This window comes from Giraffa tippelskirchi, chromosome 6 (assembly GCF_054371585.1).
Source record: "Giraffa tippelskirchi isolate mGirTip1 chromosome 6, T2T-mGirTip1v1.2.pri, whole genome shotgun sequence".
In the NCBI taxonomy this organism is placed as follows: Eukaryota; Metazoa; Chordata; class Mammalia; order Artiodactyla; family Giraffidae; genus Giraffa; species Giraffa tippelskirchi.
The window spans coordinates 19,668,921-19,684,874 of record NC_137280.1 but is presented as its reverse complement, the minus strand read 5'-3'; the positions used below and the strand labels follow the sequence as shown (position 1 = coordinate 19,684,874).

The following is a 15,954-nucleotide window of genomic DNA, read 5'->3' as shown; positions in this document are numbered from 1 at the left end:
AGAAATCTGTATGCAGTTAAGGAAACAACAGTTAGAACTGGACATGGAACAACAGACTGGTTCCAAATAGGAAAAGGAGTACGTCAAGGCTGTATATTGTCACCCTGCTTATTTAACTTATATGCAGAGTACATCATGAGAAACGCTGGGCTGGAGGAAGCACAAGCTGGAATCAAGATTGCTGGGAGAAATATCAACAACCTCAGATATGTAGATGAAACCACCCTTATGGCAGAAAGTGAAGAGGAACTAAAAAGCCTCTTGATGAAAGTGAAAGAGGAGAGTGAAAAAGTTGGCTTAAAACTCAACATCCAGAAAACTAAGATCATGGCATCCGGTCCCATCACTTCATGGGAAATAGATGGGGAAACAGTGGAAACAGTGGCTGACTTTATTTTTCTGGGCTCCAAAATCACTGCAGATGGTGTTTGCAGCCGTGAAATTAAAAGATGCTTACTCCTTGGAAGGAAACTTATAACCAACCTAGACAGCATATTAAAAAACAGAGACATTTCTTTGTCAAAAAAGGTCCGTCAAGGCAAGGCTATGGTGTTTCCAGTGGTCATGTATGGATGTGAGAGCTGGACTATAAAGAAAGCTGAGTGTCAAAGAACTGATGCTTTTGAACTGTGGTGTTGGAGAAGACTCTTGAGTGTCCCTTGGACTGCAAGGAGATCCAACCAGTCCATCCTAAAGGAGATCAGTCCTGGGTGTTCATTGGTGGGACTGATGTTGAAGCTGAAACTCCAATACTTTGGCCACCTGATGCGAAGAGCTGACTCATTTGAAAAGACCCTGATGCTTGGAAAGATTGACCGCAGGAGGAGAAGGGGATGACAGAGGAGGAGATGGCTGGATGGCATCACCGACTCAATGGACATGGGTTTGGGTGGACCCTGGCAGTTGGTGATGGGCAGGGAGGCCTGGCGTGCTGTGATTCATGGGGTCGCAGAGAGTGGGACATGACTGAGCGACTGAACTGAACTGAACGATCTATATGGGAACAGAGACTTTAAAAAAGTATATATATGTGTATATATAACTCACTCACTTTGCTACACAGCAGAAACTATCATAACACTGTAAATCAACTACAAAAGAAAAAAAGCAAGTAATAAAGTAATTCAAGGTATTTGCATTTTAAGAGAATCAGACTAAGTAATAGCCTAAATAGTACTGAAAAACCTAAAAGGGCTTGATAATTTCCTTGACTCATCAAATTTAGGCATAGGACAGATATAATTGTATTCTGTTGAAAATCTGGAAGAGGCCCACTACCCGTATTTTTTTCTGTGAGAAGATAGAGAAGGATTACTTGGGTTTGGATGAAGATCATTTTGGATGGAGTCAACTATCAAACATGGGAAGGAATAACAATTATGTCTAGCTTGGACTATACCAATAGCATCTGACTGGGACTCTTTATCTTTAACAAGGAATTAAACGGATCCTTTTCAAATCTGTCATAATTATACCATCAGAGTTATATGGAAAAAACACAAATTTGTTCATATTTGTGACTTTTTCAAAAATCCTCAAAGACCATAATTGTAAAGGAGAACATTCTAGATTTTTAACTGAGAGATTTAAAGCTCTCCACAATCTTGTCCCAGGCAATTTTTCCATTCTTACCTTCTAATATGTATCCCATTTGTTTAATATTTCTGTTCTAAAGGAACTACTAGCTATTCCTTAAACATAGCTTGTGTTCATATGCTTTTATGTTACAACTTTGCTTAAGGACATGTCTGTCCTCCGCCTCATATATTATTCTGTAATGTAGTCCCAGATTTCTTTAAGCCAAATGAATATTTCTCTTTTTATTCTTCTTTTGCATGGTTTACTTTTACTATATTACTTAATATAGCCTATTTTGTATGAGTACTACTTATGTACGTGTGTTTCCGTGATTCGATTACGAACTCTTAGATGGGAAGGACTACCTCTGCCTGCGTTTGCCTTTGGAGAAGAAAATGGCAACCCACTCCAGTATTTTTGCCTGGGAAATCCCATGGACAGAGGAGCCTGGAGGGCTCTAGTCCATGGGGTCACAAAGGGTCAGACAGGACTGAGTGACTGAGCACGCACGCATGCCTCTGTCTTTCTCCCACCCTCTTTCTATTTGTTTCATCCTCCCTCTTCTGTTTTTCATTTTTTCCTCCCTTTTCCCCTTCCTTCCATTATTCCTTCCTCCTTCACTTGGTCCTGCTTTTTTTTTATTATTATTATTTACTTGTTTCTCTGATAATTTTTTCTTTTAATGTTGCAAAACCAGAATTCAGACTTATAGCTGACCAGCTTCAGAAACACCCCAGGTATGCAGTTCGGTAACAGGAAAGAGAAAGTTACTAAATAACCCCTTGAGATCACAAAATATGTTCAGACATAAAAGAGAGGACTTACACAACCACACTTGATGAAAAAATAGCCCAAGAAAGGTATTTGGTATTAAAATCATACTTTTAGTTATTCACTCATCCCTGATTCATTCAAAAAGATAATATTTTAAAGTTGAAAGTGACCTCAGAAAAGATGTAATGTACTTTCCTCATTTTATAGATGAGAAAATTTAGAGACCAAGAAGTTAAATGAAGTGACTAAGCTCATAAAACTTGTTGGTATTAGACTTTCTATTTTCATTAAAAAAAATTTTGTGAGCTACAATTTCACATTTAATGGGATACAAGGCAAGCATATTCGGAATCAAACCACTTAAAAAAATTCACATACTGTTTTCTTCTTTAAGTATATACTTTAAAATAAAGATTTTCTTTTCTGAAATTTTGAAAACTATATAAAATGACATGGAAAATCAGAATACGAAGCCAGCATGGAAATACTATAACACTTATAATTTATGTACTTATAACTATATTTGGATGAATTTTAAACAAGTAAAACTTTTAAATAATAAAAAAAAAGCACACAAACGTATTTTATGTCATATTGAAATAACATCTTCACATTCCATTGAAAATCCAGATAATTGGTTTTTTTTGTTTTTTTTTTGCAAAAACTGAAAATGGGCTTATGAAATAACTTGTTCTTATGTGACTGGACCCTGAAGACTATTAACCTTGAGGTGAATATGCCTAGTCATGAAAATGACCTGAAAAGGGCCAATAATAAAATCACAGACATTTTCTTTGTTAGTACAAAAGTTATATTAAACTGGTGGGTAATGTTTTATCCATCAGAATGGAGTTCAACTGTCAGGTTTTTGTTATTACTCCCACCTCATTTGTTATAATAAATAATAAGAATAGCTACCATTATGGGCATTCCCACATGCCAGGATGAATTCTGTATTCTTTTACATATAATCTTTTTACCTCATAAAATTATCACCAGCCAAAAGTTCCTTCTCTCATATCAGTTACATTCCAAGGTTAGCTACATTATTTTCAGACTGGAGTATTATTTTCAGACTGGAGTATTATTTTATAATCTTCAAAACTGATGAAATAGAAATTATCAAAATTCCACGCTTAGGAAAACATGCTAATAAATAATATCTGTAATCCTCACAACTGATGAAAAATTACAACTAATTTTTGTGCTCATGAAGAAAGTTTTTATATAATAAAATTATAGATATGTTCAAATTATAATTAGCCAAATTAAACTGATATTAGAGATATGGAGGACTGCATGCTGCCCTAGCTGACTGAGTACCTTAATTGAGTAAACGTTTTAAGTCTCACTTCAAACTTAGTTATAATCTAGTTCATGTGACATATGAGATAAAAACATTACACACATAAATTTATTCTCTAAGTCATAATTATTACACCATAAGTTAGTTAACAATTTCAATCATTTGTGAGAATACATTAAGTAAAGAGCCTGACACTGATCAGAGATTACTGAATCAATAAAGGAGACAACAGTAGATAAAGAGAATGAAGTATAAAAAAATCTAGTTCAAATCTAATTTTGAAGATTAGGCTATGAGATTAAATGATTTGCTTAGTTAGTGAGGAGGTTGCCTAAAACCCATGTGTTAATACCTAGTAATTTTTTTTCTATGCAGCCTCGAAAGTACCATGTATTTGTGTAGCACTTACAGATAACAGGGTTCCCTCAATCTGTACACAGGAAAAAGCTGGGTTGTAAAGAACTCTTGGGCAATTTACCCAAGGTCTTAGCGCATAACTGGTAGAATCAAAAATAGAACCGTAGTCTTCCAAATTTTTCTGAGTATTCTTTCCACTATGATTAACTAGACAGAAACCAATAATCATATACCCATTAGAAAATTTGTTTTTGACTCTTAGGTAATAACCTACCCACACTCTTTCCAGAAATTAGTTTCTTGTCCCTACTTGCCCGTGGAGAGTCTACAAAGATGAATAAACTATATCTCCCTTCTCAAGAAGTGTATAGTTTAACAAAAAGGTCCAAAATAAGCACCATATAAGACAGGATATATGTATTTTAGGAAGTGATAAATGCCATGGTTGGTTCATAAGGTTTATATGTTTTCATATCTTTGTTGTTTTGAATATTCTTCTACTTGTAATTTTTTATATGACTATACTTATTCCTTTTAAATTATATGAAATTTGAGTTGGAAAGAATGTTTTTGCCTTATTTATCACATTTCCTTTTTTCCTTATTTCCCTTATCCTCCTTGATTCTATAAAGCAAGATCTCTCACCCCTTGGTGACCTGTATCATTCATCTCTTGTACTCCCTGTAGGGCATCCTAGTTGTTAGCAAGCCAGCAACCCTGGAGGTCTTATGAAAGCAAAGGAGAATGCATAAATTTCTATTTTTGCTGAAGGTAAAAGAAAAATGTTTCCCTCGTGTGTTCTTTGGAAATATACTGAAAGAAATTATGCTCTTGGCAACAGCAGCTACCGTCCACAGGTTGACCCTTTTACCAGAAAGTAGCCAGATGCAATTTATTTAAAATTCTTTCTATATTTACTAAAAAAGGGAGAAATAAATTACAATTCCTTCTGTAATCTTGTAGTGTTCTTTAACACATAAGTTGGTTCTACTCATCTCAAATGACTTCTTCATAATTTAAAAAAAAATTCTATTTTATATTTCCTGACCTGACATGTGGTTTTCCTGACCTGACATGTGATTATACAGTAGGGAGTAGCAATTCACAAATAAAATGCAAAGAAAGAGGACACATGTATGAATGTCTGCCTCAGAAAACATCTGAAATTTAAATGTGGTCTTATAACTAAGGAAAATAATTTTTAAAATGAACTTGCAAACACAGAATATTTCATATCCTAGGATGTGAGAAGGTAGTTGGAAAAACAGAGAACAGTGAACACAATTTTAAGAAATCAAAAAGTCTGAAACAAAATAGCTATAGTTTGTTGCCTAAAAATCCATATTTACATTACAATAAAATATACTTTCATAATGCATTAAGGTAATAAACTAAATATTATTAACTACTTTGTAGAGATATATTGTAACTAAACTGCATATCCTCAAAATCCATATGTTGTAGTGCTAACTTCTAGTATCTCAGAATGTGACTGTTCTGGAGAGATAAAGCCTTTAAAGAAGTGATTAAGGTAAAATAAGGTCACACTGGTAGGCCTTAATCCAATATGACTGGAACATAGACATAACAGAGGGATGACCATATGAGGACATAGCAAGAGGGTGGCCATCCCCAAGCCAAAGAGAAATATCTTGAAAGAAATCAAACCTGCCAATACTTTAATCTTGGACTTCTAGTCTCCAGACTGTGAGAAAATTAATTTCTGTTGCTTAAGCAACCTAGTCTGTGACATTTTGTTATGGCAGCCCTAGCAAATTAATATAAGATTTATAGAAAAAAGAAACTTAAAGTTAGAAACTTTTACATTCACAGATTATTCACAGATAAAAATGTAAAATTTCTAAAATTCTACTATTAAGTTTTTAACTGTAGGTTTGTTACATAAAGTGAGGTATATTGGTACCTGTGAGATGAGGAAGAAATAAACAGTCATTACTTCCATCAGTTAAAATATGGACGAGAGAAATTTTCCTTTGGTTCAGGGCTTTAAGGATGTGTGTGTATGTATAGACATATATACAGAATCAAATTATCTGTAAATGTAATTTTATCTCTCTATTTTTAAAGTTGAAGTACATTCCAGCTGGCTAAAGAGTAGACATGACAAGAATAATAATTTGAGGCAGATCAAAAGTTAACTAACCTGATAAGAATGAGAGAACCCAGATCACTTTTTATACTTTTTAAATTATCATTAATTTTTACACTTTTCTTTCCTTCCCACTCCAATATTTTTTTAGGATTACTTTAAAGATATACTAATCTATGTCTAGTATATTGTTGATGGCAACAAATATAGACCTGGTAAGAGCAAGGTATCTGTTGAAAATGATTTCTCTTTTTCTCTTTCTTCCCCATCACCATCATCGTCATCATCCCACCATCATCATACTATAGCTAACATTTCCTTTTTCTTTATTATATTCCAAACTCTGTTTAAGAGTTATACATACAGATTTAATCTTGAAAACAATCCTTTGAGGTAGGTATTATTATTAGCACCCTGTGTTAATTTTGCTAAAGAGCATGAAGCTAACTTATTGCAAGGTTATGCAGAAATGAGCACAACAGTAGAGAAAACTGACAAAGTAGAATAGACATTTAGAGAAACGGTATGTTTTAGTGAAGAAATCCAGGTGCAGCCACTGGCAGTCTTCCTGACATCTTCATTAGTAAGTGATAAGATTTCTTGACCTAGTTTGGGATGGAAACTTTAAGTAGGTGATCTTAATTCTGATTTTTTAAAAAATGAAACCATTTTGCTGGACATCTGGCTAGACTAAGCCTAGCAGGTTTTTTTTTTTTTTTTAATGTGAATCCTACTTCCGTTTATAAAACAGTTGTATAGCTTATTCCAAGAAAGGATACTTCACTACTTCCTGTAAGATACCTTAACCTACTCTTTGAGGACCTCACAGAGTAGAGATTGGGTTACTAAGATCACTCCTAATTAGAATTCTCTTGCTCTATGTATCAGATGATTCCATCTAATGCTGGTACAATGGTGTCTGTTTCATGCAAATATCAGGTTCTCTGGGTAGCTTAAGAATCAGTGATGCAGCAGCTCTTCTTCTAGTGGGCACGCAGCCCAGATCAATTATACTATTGTTTGGGCGGTGTCGTGTGCTACCAGAAACTCAACTCTTCTGTTTATCCAAAAAGAAAATTTCCATATCATTTTATTTCAATCACTGCTATAAAATTATAACTTTCATTTCTTCACTTTCAATAAATATATGTATTTTCAGATATCATCTTAGGGATTTGTACAAGGCTACCTAATCTACATTTTAAAATTTATTTTTTATAAATTTGGTTTTTCAGTTTTCAGTTCCATTTATATCACTGCTGTTACAGAGTATTTCTTTTAAAATACTTATAGCCATATTTCACCCATTAATCAACTTTCTAAGAACCAGTCAGGCTCATACAAAGTCAACCTTGATAACATCATTTCTGAATTTCATTAATTTAGTCTGTAATTTTTCATCATATGTTACGTTCCCATGCTCTTTTTATCTATATATCCTTTGAAGACTCATAAATTATTTCCCTTTAAATTTGATTTTTTGGGAGGATCTCTGCTGCTTTAATCTGTTTGAGAATAAAGGGAACATTCAATGATATGAGTTACATTAAAATCCTTTTCATTAGTTAAATTATTTCTCTACCACTTCCTTTTGACATTATCATACTCACTTCTGGTGTCTATGAAACATTTGTTGTTATTATAAAATAATAATAACAAATATGTTTACCATTTATTAAGCAGTTTACTAAAAGCTAAACCATATATATACATTATCTTATTTCTTCCTAATCGTCAACATATGAAACAGATCTCAAAGCCTATTTAATAAAGAAACTGAGGAGAAGAGGTTAACCTACCCAAAGTCACCCAGGCGGAGTCTGCTTAACTCCAGGCTGGGTTCTCATCTTGTACGCTGACCTCATTTTGGTATTAGAGTCTTGAAGTACTCCTGACTCACAAACAACAAACATACAAGAAGCACAGATATGTTGCTCCTTACCAGCTCCCACCTATCTCCCCTCTTCTGGAGTCCCAACTGTTTGTGTGTTGAAACTCAAATTAAAACATTTAAGGCTGGCTTTGAATGTGTATTTTCAGTGTTGAGAAGAGAATAAGCTCTAATAAAGGGAACAGCTTAGTTAACAATGGCGATTTATTTGCCAAAAATATTTTGCCTTGAACGGTCTGAATTTTTTATATTGATACTGCCTACAACTTCATCTTGTGAGGTTTATTTTATTTATAGAGCCTTTCTTTTTTTTTTTTAAAGAAACTATCTCTGTGCTATGTAGTTTGTATTGCAATGTAAATTACTTTAGTGGGATTGCTTTCTTCCTAATATGCCTCTTTGAAACCAGTGAAAGTGAAAGTGTTAGTCACTCAGTTGTGTCGGACTCTTTGTGACTCCATGGACTGTAGCCCACCAGGCTCCTCTGTCCTTGGAATTCTCCAGGCAAGAATACCGGAGTGGATAGCCATTCCCTTCTCCAGGGGATCTTTCCGACCCAGGGACTGAACCCAGGTCTCCCACACTGCAGGCAGACTCTACCGACTGAGCCACCAGGAAGACCTGAAATCAGTGACAGGATCTTTAAAAGACAAAAAGCCTGGGAGAAGAGGTGTCAAGTGCCCCATTAGGTACGTACAAAGAAGGATAAAAGCTCTTTTCCTTTCTTTTGCTCCATTGTACCCTGATCCCAGAACACTAAATGGATTAATATGAACTTCTGGTTCGCATCTGAAAAATTCTGGGAAATTTATTGACTATATTACTTAATTTTAGAGAGATAAACACAAAAACAGAAAATTTCAGATGCTAAAATAGGGATAAGATATTTTTGGATAATTTCATTAAAACATTAGCACCATTTTTTTCTAGAGACCATTTTTTTCTATGGAAAATAAACTTTGATTTCCAAATAAACACAGTATCAATAAACTATAGTTTCCCTGTTGAAATCTTACGGACTACCCTTTAAAAAAATTCCTCTGAGTTCATTTAAAAATACTAAATATGGCTAATTTAAAAAGCAAACATCATATACTTAGATAAATATTATCAAATTCTCCATATCAATTTTCAGATATATATATATATACACATCGTTTATCAGTTATTGCTAATTATTATAATCATATTACTCATGGAAAGGTAGTTGGCTTATGCTGAAGTATAACTCACATTGTTACATCTAATAAATCACATTCTTCCGAACCAATGGGGAGCAAAGAATATTGGTTTTAAGTTGATTCTTAAATTTCTTTGAGAGTAGAATAGGTGAATCACGTTTAAGCTGGGATAAAGAGAATGTAATAGGCATGAAAGTGTGCACAGGCTGGCTACATAGTTAAATTCTGTTTTGAGGGGGAAAGCCCTGAGAATTCATCCACTGATTAAATAGGAATCATGTCTGCACCTGGATTTGATTAAATATTTAATTAATTAATTAGCTCTTATTAAATATAGGCTGTCTACTTACAAATTTCCTAATATATTTAAAGTATACTTAGAAAGACAATAACTTTAAAGGCACTGTTCTACAGGTACTTTCAAAATGAATTACTAAGGAGATATTTTATAAATTAGTAATACTTGTTTACAACTATCAGTGCAGAACACTTGAGAAATTCAGGAAGGCAATGCCATTTAAAATATGAAATATATAGTTTTTAAAAGAACTTCATTAACAATTATATCCCATCAAAACTTCTTCATAGCTTCACTAGAATTTCAAGAATATAGCTCAGAGGTATAGCACATGCTCCATGGCCTTTGAACTTAATCTCAGTTATCTCAAAATTGAAAACGAGATTAGCTACAAATAATACTTTCCATGATTTAATGTGAACTGGTGTAGATTACTTAATATTTCTATCTATGGCTTAGTTCCCTTCCTTATTAAATGATTTTTTTCAAGAATGAGTTAATATATTGAAAAGAATACTGGAGTGGGTAGCCTATCCCTTCTCCAGGGGATTTTCCCGACCTAGGAATCAAACTGGGGTCTCCTGCACTGCAGATGGAGTCTTTACCAGCTGAGCTATCAGGGAATCCCAATATGTTGAAGCACATAGGTCAATAGCAAATACTTAGTTGGTACTTGTTAATCAAACAAGGAAGAAAAGAATGGTAATATAGGGTAAATATCCCTAGTTAAAAAGAGAGGGATGCTGTTGAAAATTTTAATCTAAAGAATTGTTCGTACGGAAATGAATAATAACTAAGTCTATACATGCACTTGGCTGAAAAAGAATCCTCTGCAATTTTATCTTTCATCCATGAGGGAAATAGTCCAAAGTAGGGATAATAGGCAGACACGATCCAGCAAAGACAGTTCCACATCAGCAAATTCAGAGTGGAACAAAATAGAGTCGTTGTTTTGGATTCTTTTAAAATCTTAATGGCTTCATTGCCTTTTTGTTTAGGCTGAGTGCATAACTCCAGCAGTTGAAAGCAGATTTCTAAGTATTTGACATTCAATAGGTAGGATTTGTTAGAAACTAGGAGAGGGCTTGTAAAGATCAGATCACTTTTTCTCAAAGGAAGTCTCCATTTTTAAGTGACATCATTCATCATTGTTTTCTGAATAAAACACTAAAAGAGGAAGTCAATTCATTCAGTTACTTAGAAGTAAATTCTAAAGCAGCCTGTCTTAGAGCAGTGGTGCTCAAACTATAGTCCACATCAGAATCACTTAGGCGGTTTGTTCAAACACAAGAACCTCACTCCTAGAGTTTTGTTTAAGTAGTTCTGGAGCAGGCCAGATAACTGCATTTCCAAAAATTCTGAAGTGACGTTGATGCTACTGGTCTGGAGCTACAGTCTGAAAACCACTGCCTTAGCAAATACATAGGAAATTATGTTGCTTAGCATAATTAGTCCTTTGCCAAGACTTAAATCTTCTCTAACCTAAAATAATTGGTGTCAAAGTTATAAAATTTTGAGGTCTCAAGCATTAATTTATGAACCGGAATGTAATCAAAACTTGTTTTTCTAAAAGTAAATTTTGAGCCACACTTACAGTATTCCTTTGGTTCATTCTCTTGTAATAAATTTGTCAGGTATCCATAACAAGAATAATTGGCATTGCTTCTCAGGAACTTATTTTATTGTATGAATAATGTAAATCATATGAGTGATCCAGTTTCTCTTTCTGCCTTTGAGGCTTGTGAGGAAGCTCACAGTCAGAATATAAGCCCCACATGTAGCAGGCATATAGGATCTCACACTATGCATTTTGTTCACAAGCTTTACTTCTGGTATTACCTTGTTGTGTCTTGACTTCATTTTCCCTTGATACTCATTTCTTCATTGACAATAGTATTATATGTATTTTAAAAATCACCTACATTCCTTCCTGAAGTACAGTGGGATATAAACAAACAAATGAAACAAATGTGTTATGCTATGTTTATCGAAGCTTTAATATCCTATTTTATCAGGACTTCATGCCTTGATTTTTGGATTATACAAAATGAATAAATGAGAGATTAGGCATAGCAGATGCCACAAAAGATTATATCTATTTAGCACTAAACAGAAATAATTTTTAAAGTACCTGGAAAGGCATAGAGAAATCAGTTCTGATATCAAGCTCAAAAGGATAGAGATTTCAGTACCTGAAATGTTGTATCATTACAAATCTATTTTCTATGAAATTCACCAAAACTATTTGAAGTTATTCGTATTTTCATTTTACAGGAAATTTCTAGAAGTTTAGGGCCTGTAAAGCAAAGGCAAGGCTATTTTTTGTTGGTCTTAAATTTACCTTTCTCTTGGTTTTAGGCCCATGCCATTTCTAGGACAACAGAACGCTGTGATGAACAATCCTGTATTCACCACATTGGTCAATATTCATGTAATTTGAAAAAGAGATTGCTGGTTTGGAACATGATGCTGATGTAAGAATATTTGTCTCTTCTAGGTCATATAACAGAGAAACTAAAAATGTATGCTGCCTACCATATACACATATCCAGCATAGTCAGTTATGCTTTACTTAATAAATTTTATTTTTACCGAAGAATGGGGTATAATTGAGAGAAACTGAAGTTTCAGAAGGTAAGGTTAAAATAGACCCAAGTATAGAAAAATCCAAACTGCTTTTCTCTAGTACACAGATAAATAGACCACAAATATTACATGACTCTAATTATGAGAGCACATAATAACTAAATGTTATGAATAAGCTTTGTTATTTTCATCTTTTTGTTAAATCTTAAATAGGTACATTAGAGCAAAGTCTTTTCATGACTTTGGGAATGAATAATATGATAAACATAAAAATGTTTTGAAAATATAAAGGCAATGAAGAGCACGAACAATAAAAAGAATCCTTTTTTTCTTATCTTGGAAGACTTCATACCTCAATTTATTACCAAAAAGTGGTTCAAAAAGATTCTCACTAAAAAACTTGTTGAATTCCTTATAACACCTCATGAGTATGTATTTTGTTTCAAAAACTTATCAAAAATCAGATCGAATTAAAATACTATAAAATAAAAAACTCTATATGTAGGAAAACCATAAGATGAAAATCGAAGTTCTTCCTATACATTTTAGAGGGTGTTAAGGCCTTTGTAGTTTTTATAAAATGAAAACTTCTAAAAGATTTGTTCTTCAGATCATTGAAGAGTTCCATTTCCTTAACCTTCTATATTATACAATGATTTTTTTTCAAAAATTAAGGCAAAACTTTACCTAAAAAAGTTGGTATACAAACACATTATAAATTTTAGCATTTAATAATATCATGGGGCCATTGCATTATATGTTCATTTCTGACTAATCTGCCTTCAGCAGTTTGAGAATCTAACGGTTTCATATGATTGATTATTTCACAATTTTTAAAAAGAAAAATGTCTTGCCTTTGCATGGTAATCTTGTTCCAGTCTGGGATCTGATCCGGCTACCTGTTTGTATTTGTTAATTTTCATTTGGCGATTTCTCTCCTCTATATCCATAGCACCTATCGAGTAGAAAAAGATCCATAAAATTAATGTTCAGTTCTTATTTCTGAGCCCTACTTATAGGATGTACAAAAATAGAAATGCTAGGCTGATATACTACTTTCACTCAAGGTAGTAGTACAAATTAAATGTCATATTACTTTTAAGATTTATTTAAGTATGCAATTTAGTGAATAAAAGCATGACTATTAAATATGCAAAATCTGAATAAAGTGTAAAAAATTTTAAACAGAAGAGAACATATCTTCATTAGATAGAAAATACTTTCTGGTAAATGTATGTCTAGGAGAATATATATTTGATGGCACATACACATGACAACAGTAATAGTATAAGAATTTTGGTCTGTAATTAATGCATCAAGATTGGAATTATTTACTGGAAAGAGGTTGCAAGTCTAATAGTTTCAAACACAATTGTACAATTGCATTTTAAGTTATCAAAAAATTAGCCCATGTATCAAAGCAGGTTGTTCCAGCATCCATGTGAATGTAGCTATCAAGATTTTTTTGAACATGGATTTTCTAGAACCAGGATCAAGAAAGAGGCACTTGGCATAATACTCTTGAAAACAAACCATGCCAGTAAAGGCACAAAGTATTACTGAAATCATTTTAGGGAAAAAAAGAATGTGAGGAGAAAAATTAAGATGATAAGCTTATTACAAGATGAGACTAACGCTGTCTGTAAAAGGTGCTTCCTCAAAACACATTAACTATAGACATCAAGAGGGTTTTAAAAACTTTGGTTAGAATAAGAACTAAATTCACTGAACAAATCTTAGCAAACATGAAAAAGCAAACATGAGAAATGAAAAAACATTTCTCATTAATATGCATAATAGAAAAACAACATCTCAATTGTATGCTACAAATCTACAAACTGGGAAAAATAATCATAGTTTAGTAGGTTCAAGTGGTTTTCTCCAATAAAATGTTGCCATGTAAATTCACAAACACTGAGTCTAGGTAAGATTGTAAACATACACGCACACACGTACTCCTTGCTTAAGATCATACCTTTAAAACTGTATATAAGACATATGGACCATAGTGCGACTATTCAAAATTAGCCATTTTAATACTCATCCTGGAAAAAACCTCACCGTATATTTGATAATTGCAAGCGAAAATTTTTAAGTAAAAATTGATAACTAAACTAACATACAAAGGGAATAAAATGTTTCAAAAAGGATTAAGGAAATCTTGACTAAAAGAATGTACAGAGTTTAGATTACATGACCTCTAAGTAAAAGTGCAAATTTAAATGATCTAATCAGTTTGAGACAAATTTTAGTAATGATCTGAGTTATTCTGTGCCAAATTATAAAATGGGGAATACAAATATATTAATATAAATTGAATGATACACAAAATCAAGTCAGTGCTCCCATGATATGTGTTAAATATGGTCAGGTATAAATGTCTATTATTTATTAAAATACAATATTGGAATTTTTAGTACTTCAAGAGATATTCTCAGATAAATATGTTTATTTCTCCAAGGGGAAGGGAATGAAAATGCCACCTGGCTTCAAAAAATTGTGTGCTAAAAAAATACTAGCTAAAGTATTTGGGAAGGTTCTTTAAAGTTTTTTGACATTATAGTGGCAAAATAGTATTTTAAATATAAATAGCAACAATAGACAAAGTTTAAACACATTTTATACACATATATATAAATATATACATACATACATACATATATACACATACACATATACATATATGCATTTTCTAATATCAAGACTATTTTCTGGACATCAACCTCCTATGACACTACATTAAATTCTTCCTGATTACTGGATAATTATGGGATATATACTGACAGGTGTTGGGAAGCTTTTTCTGTAAAGAGCTCAACAGTAATTATCTTAGACTTTGTAGACCATGCAGTCTCTGCTGCACTTCTGCCACTGTAATATGAATGCAGATATAGACAACATAATATTTTATATACATAAAATGTATGTGTGTATTCCAATAAAACTTTATTTACAAAATAGGCAATGGGCTGGATTTGGTTCATGGCCACAGCTTACTGAACCCTGTATTGAAGCATATTGGTAATTTTGCAATGAAGAGCTTTTTTCCTCAGTAATGGTTTAAAGATTTTGTAGAATCAGGTTTATGGAACATCATATACATTTAACAGATCACTGAGGGAATCTAAGAAGGATATTAATCTGTTTTTGCTAAAAGGAAACAAAGATGCAAATAGAGTAATACAAACATTTAAATATATCAACTAAATTCTAATCTCAAACAAATCTTTCCAAACTCAATCACCATCTGTCTAGTCTTCAAATTGGAAAAATTCGTTGGAGCCTTTTTCTTTTTACTCCTTTTTTTTGGGGGGGGGGCTAGGCTCTGGTAAGTATTTATTTATTTACATAACTTGTTTATTTTTACTTTGTTGGAGTCTTAACCAATGAAATCTCAAGGGACCATCTTAGTGAATATACAGTAAACAAACTTGGGTAAATATACTTTTAACTTAAATTTCTCCCAGGAACCCAATCTGTAAGAAAAACAATGCCTCTCTCCAAAAGTATTTGAAGTCTTCCACTTCTTTTCTACATTTTTTATCAAGCTATTTTGTTAAAGAAAACACTCCACAGATAATAATATTCTTAGAGAAGAAAGTATCCTAAATAAAGAGAACTACTATAAGGGATTTTTCACCAGCAAGATAATTTTCTGCTGTTGTTCATTTTCGCTATGGAAAATAATCCAGATATCATATTTTCAATACCAGTATTTTTTTCAATTAAACTCAGTATTTTTTCTTTTTCCCATAAATGAAAAACCATATGGCGGAAGCTATGCAAGTAGAGGAATTCTCAGCTGGTGCTAGTGGTAAAGAATCCACTTGCCAGTGCAGGAGACATAAGAGACACTGGTTCGATCTCTGGGTT

General features: G+C 33.0%; 1 protein-coding gene across 50 annotated transcripts in view; it reads right to left on the bottom strand.

Annotated features, from left to right (window-relative positions):
- Window positions 1-15,954, bottom strand: part of RIMS2 (regulating synaptic membrane exocytosis 2) — a 629,392-nt gene that overhangs the window by 142,933 nt on the left and 470,505 nt on the right. For 31 of the 50 annotated variants that reach the window (XM_081502233.1, XM_081502232.1, XM_081502237.1 and 28 more), the window contains one exon: window positions 12,936-13,036. The exons of the other annotated variants lie outside the window; for them this stretch is intronic. In XM_081502233.1, coding sequence (XP_081358359.1) covers window positions 12,936-13,036 — 101 coding nt within the window. The remainder of the gene's footprint in view (window positions 1-12,935; window positions 13,037-15,954) is intronic. 50 annotated transcript variants of the gene reach the window in all.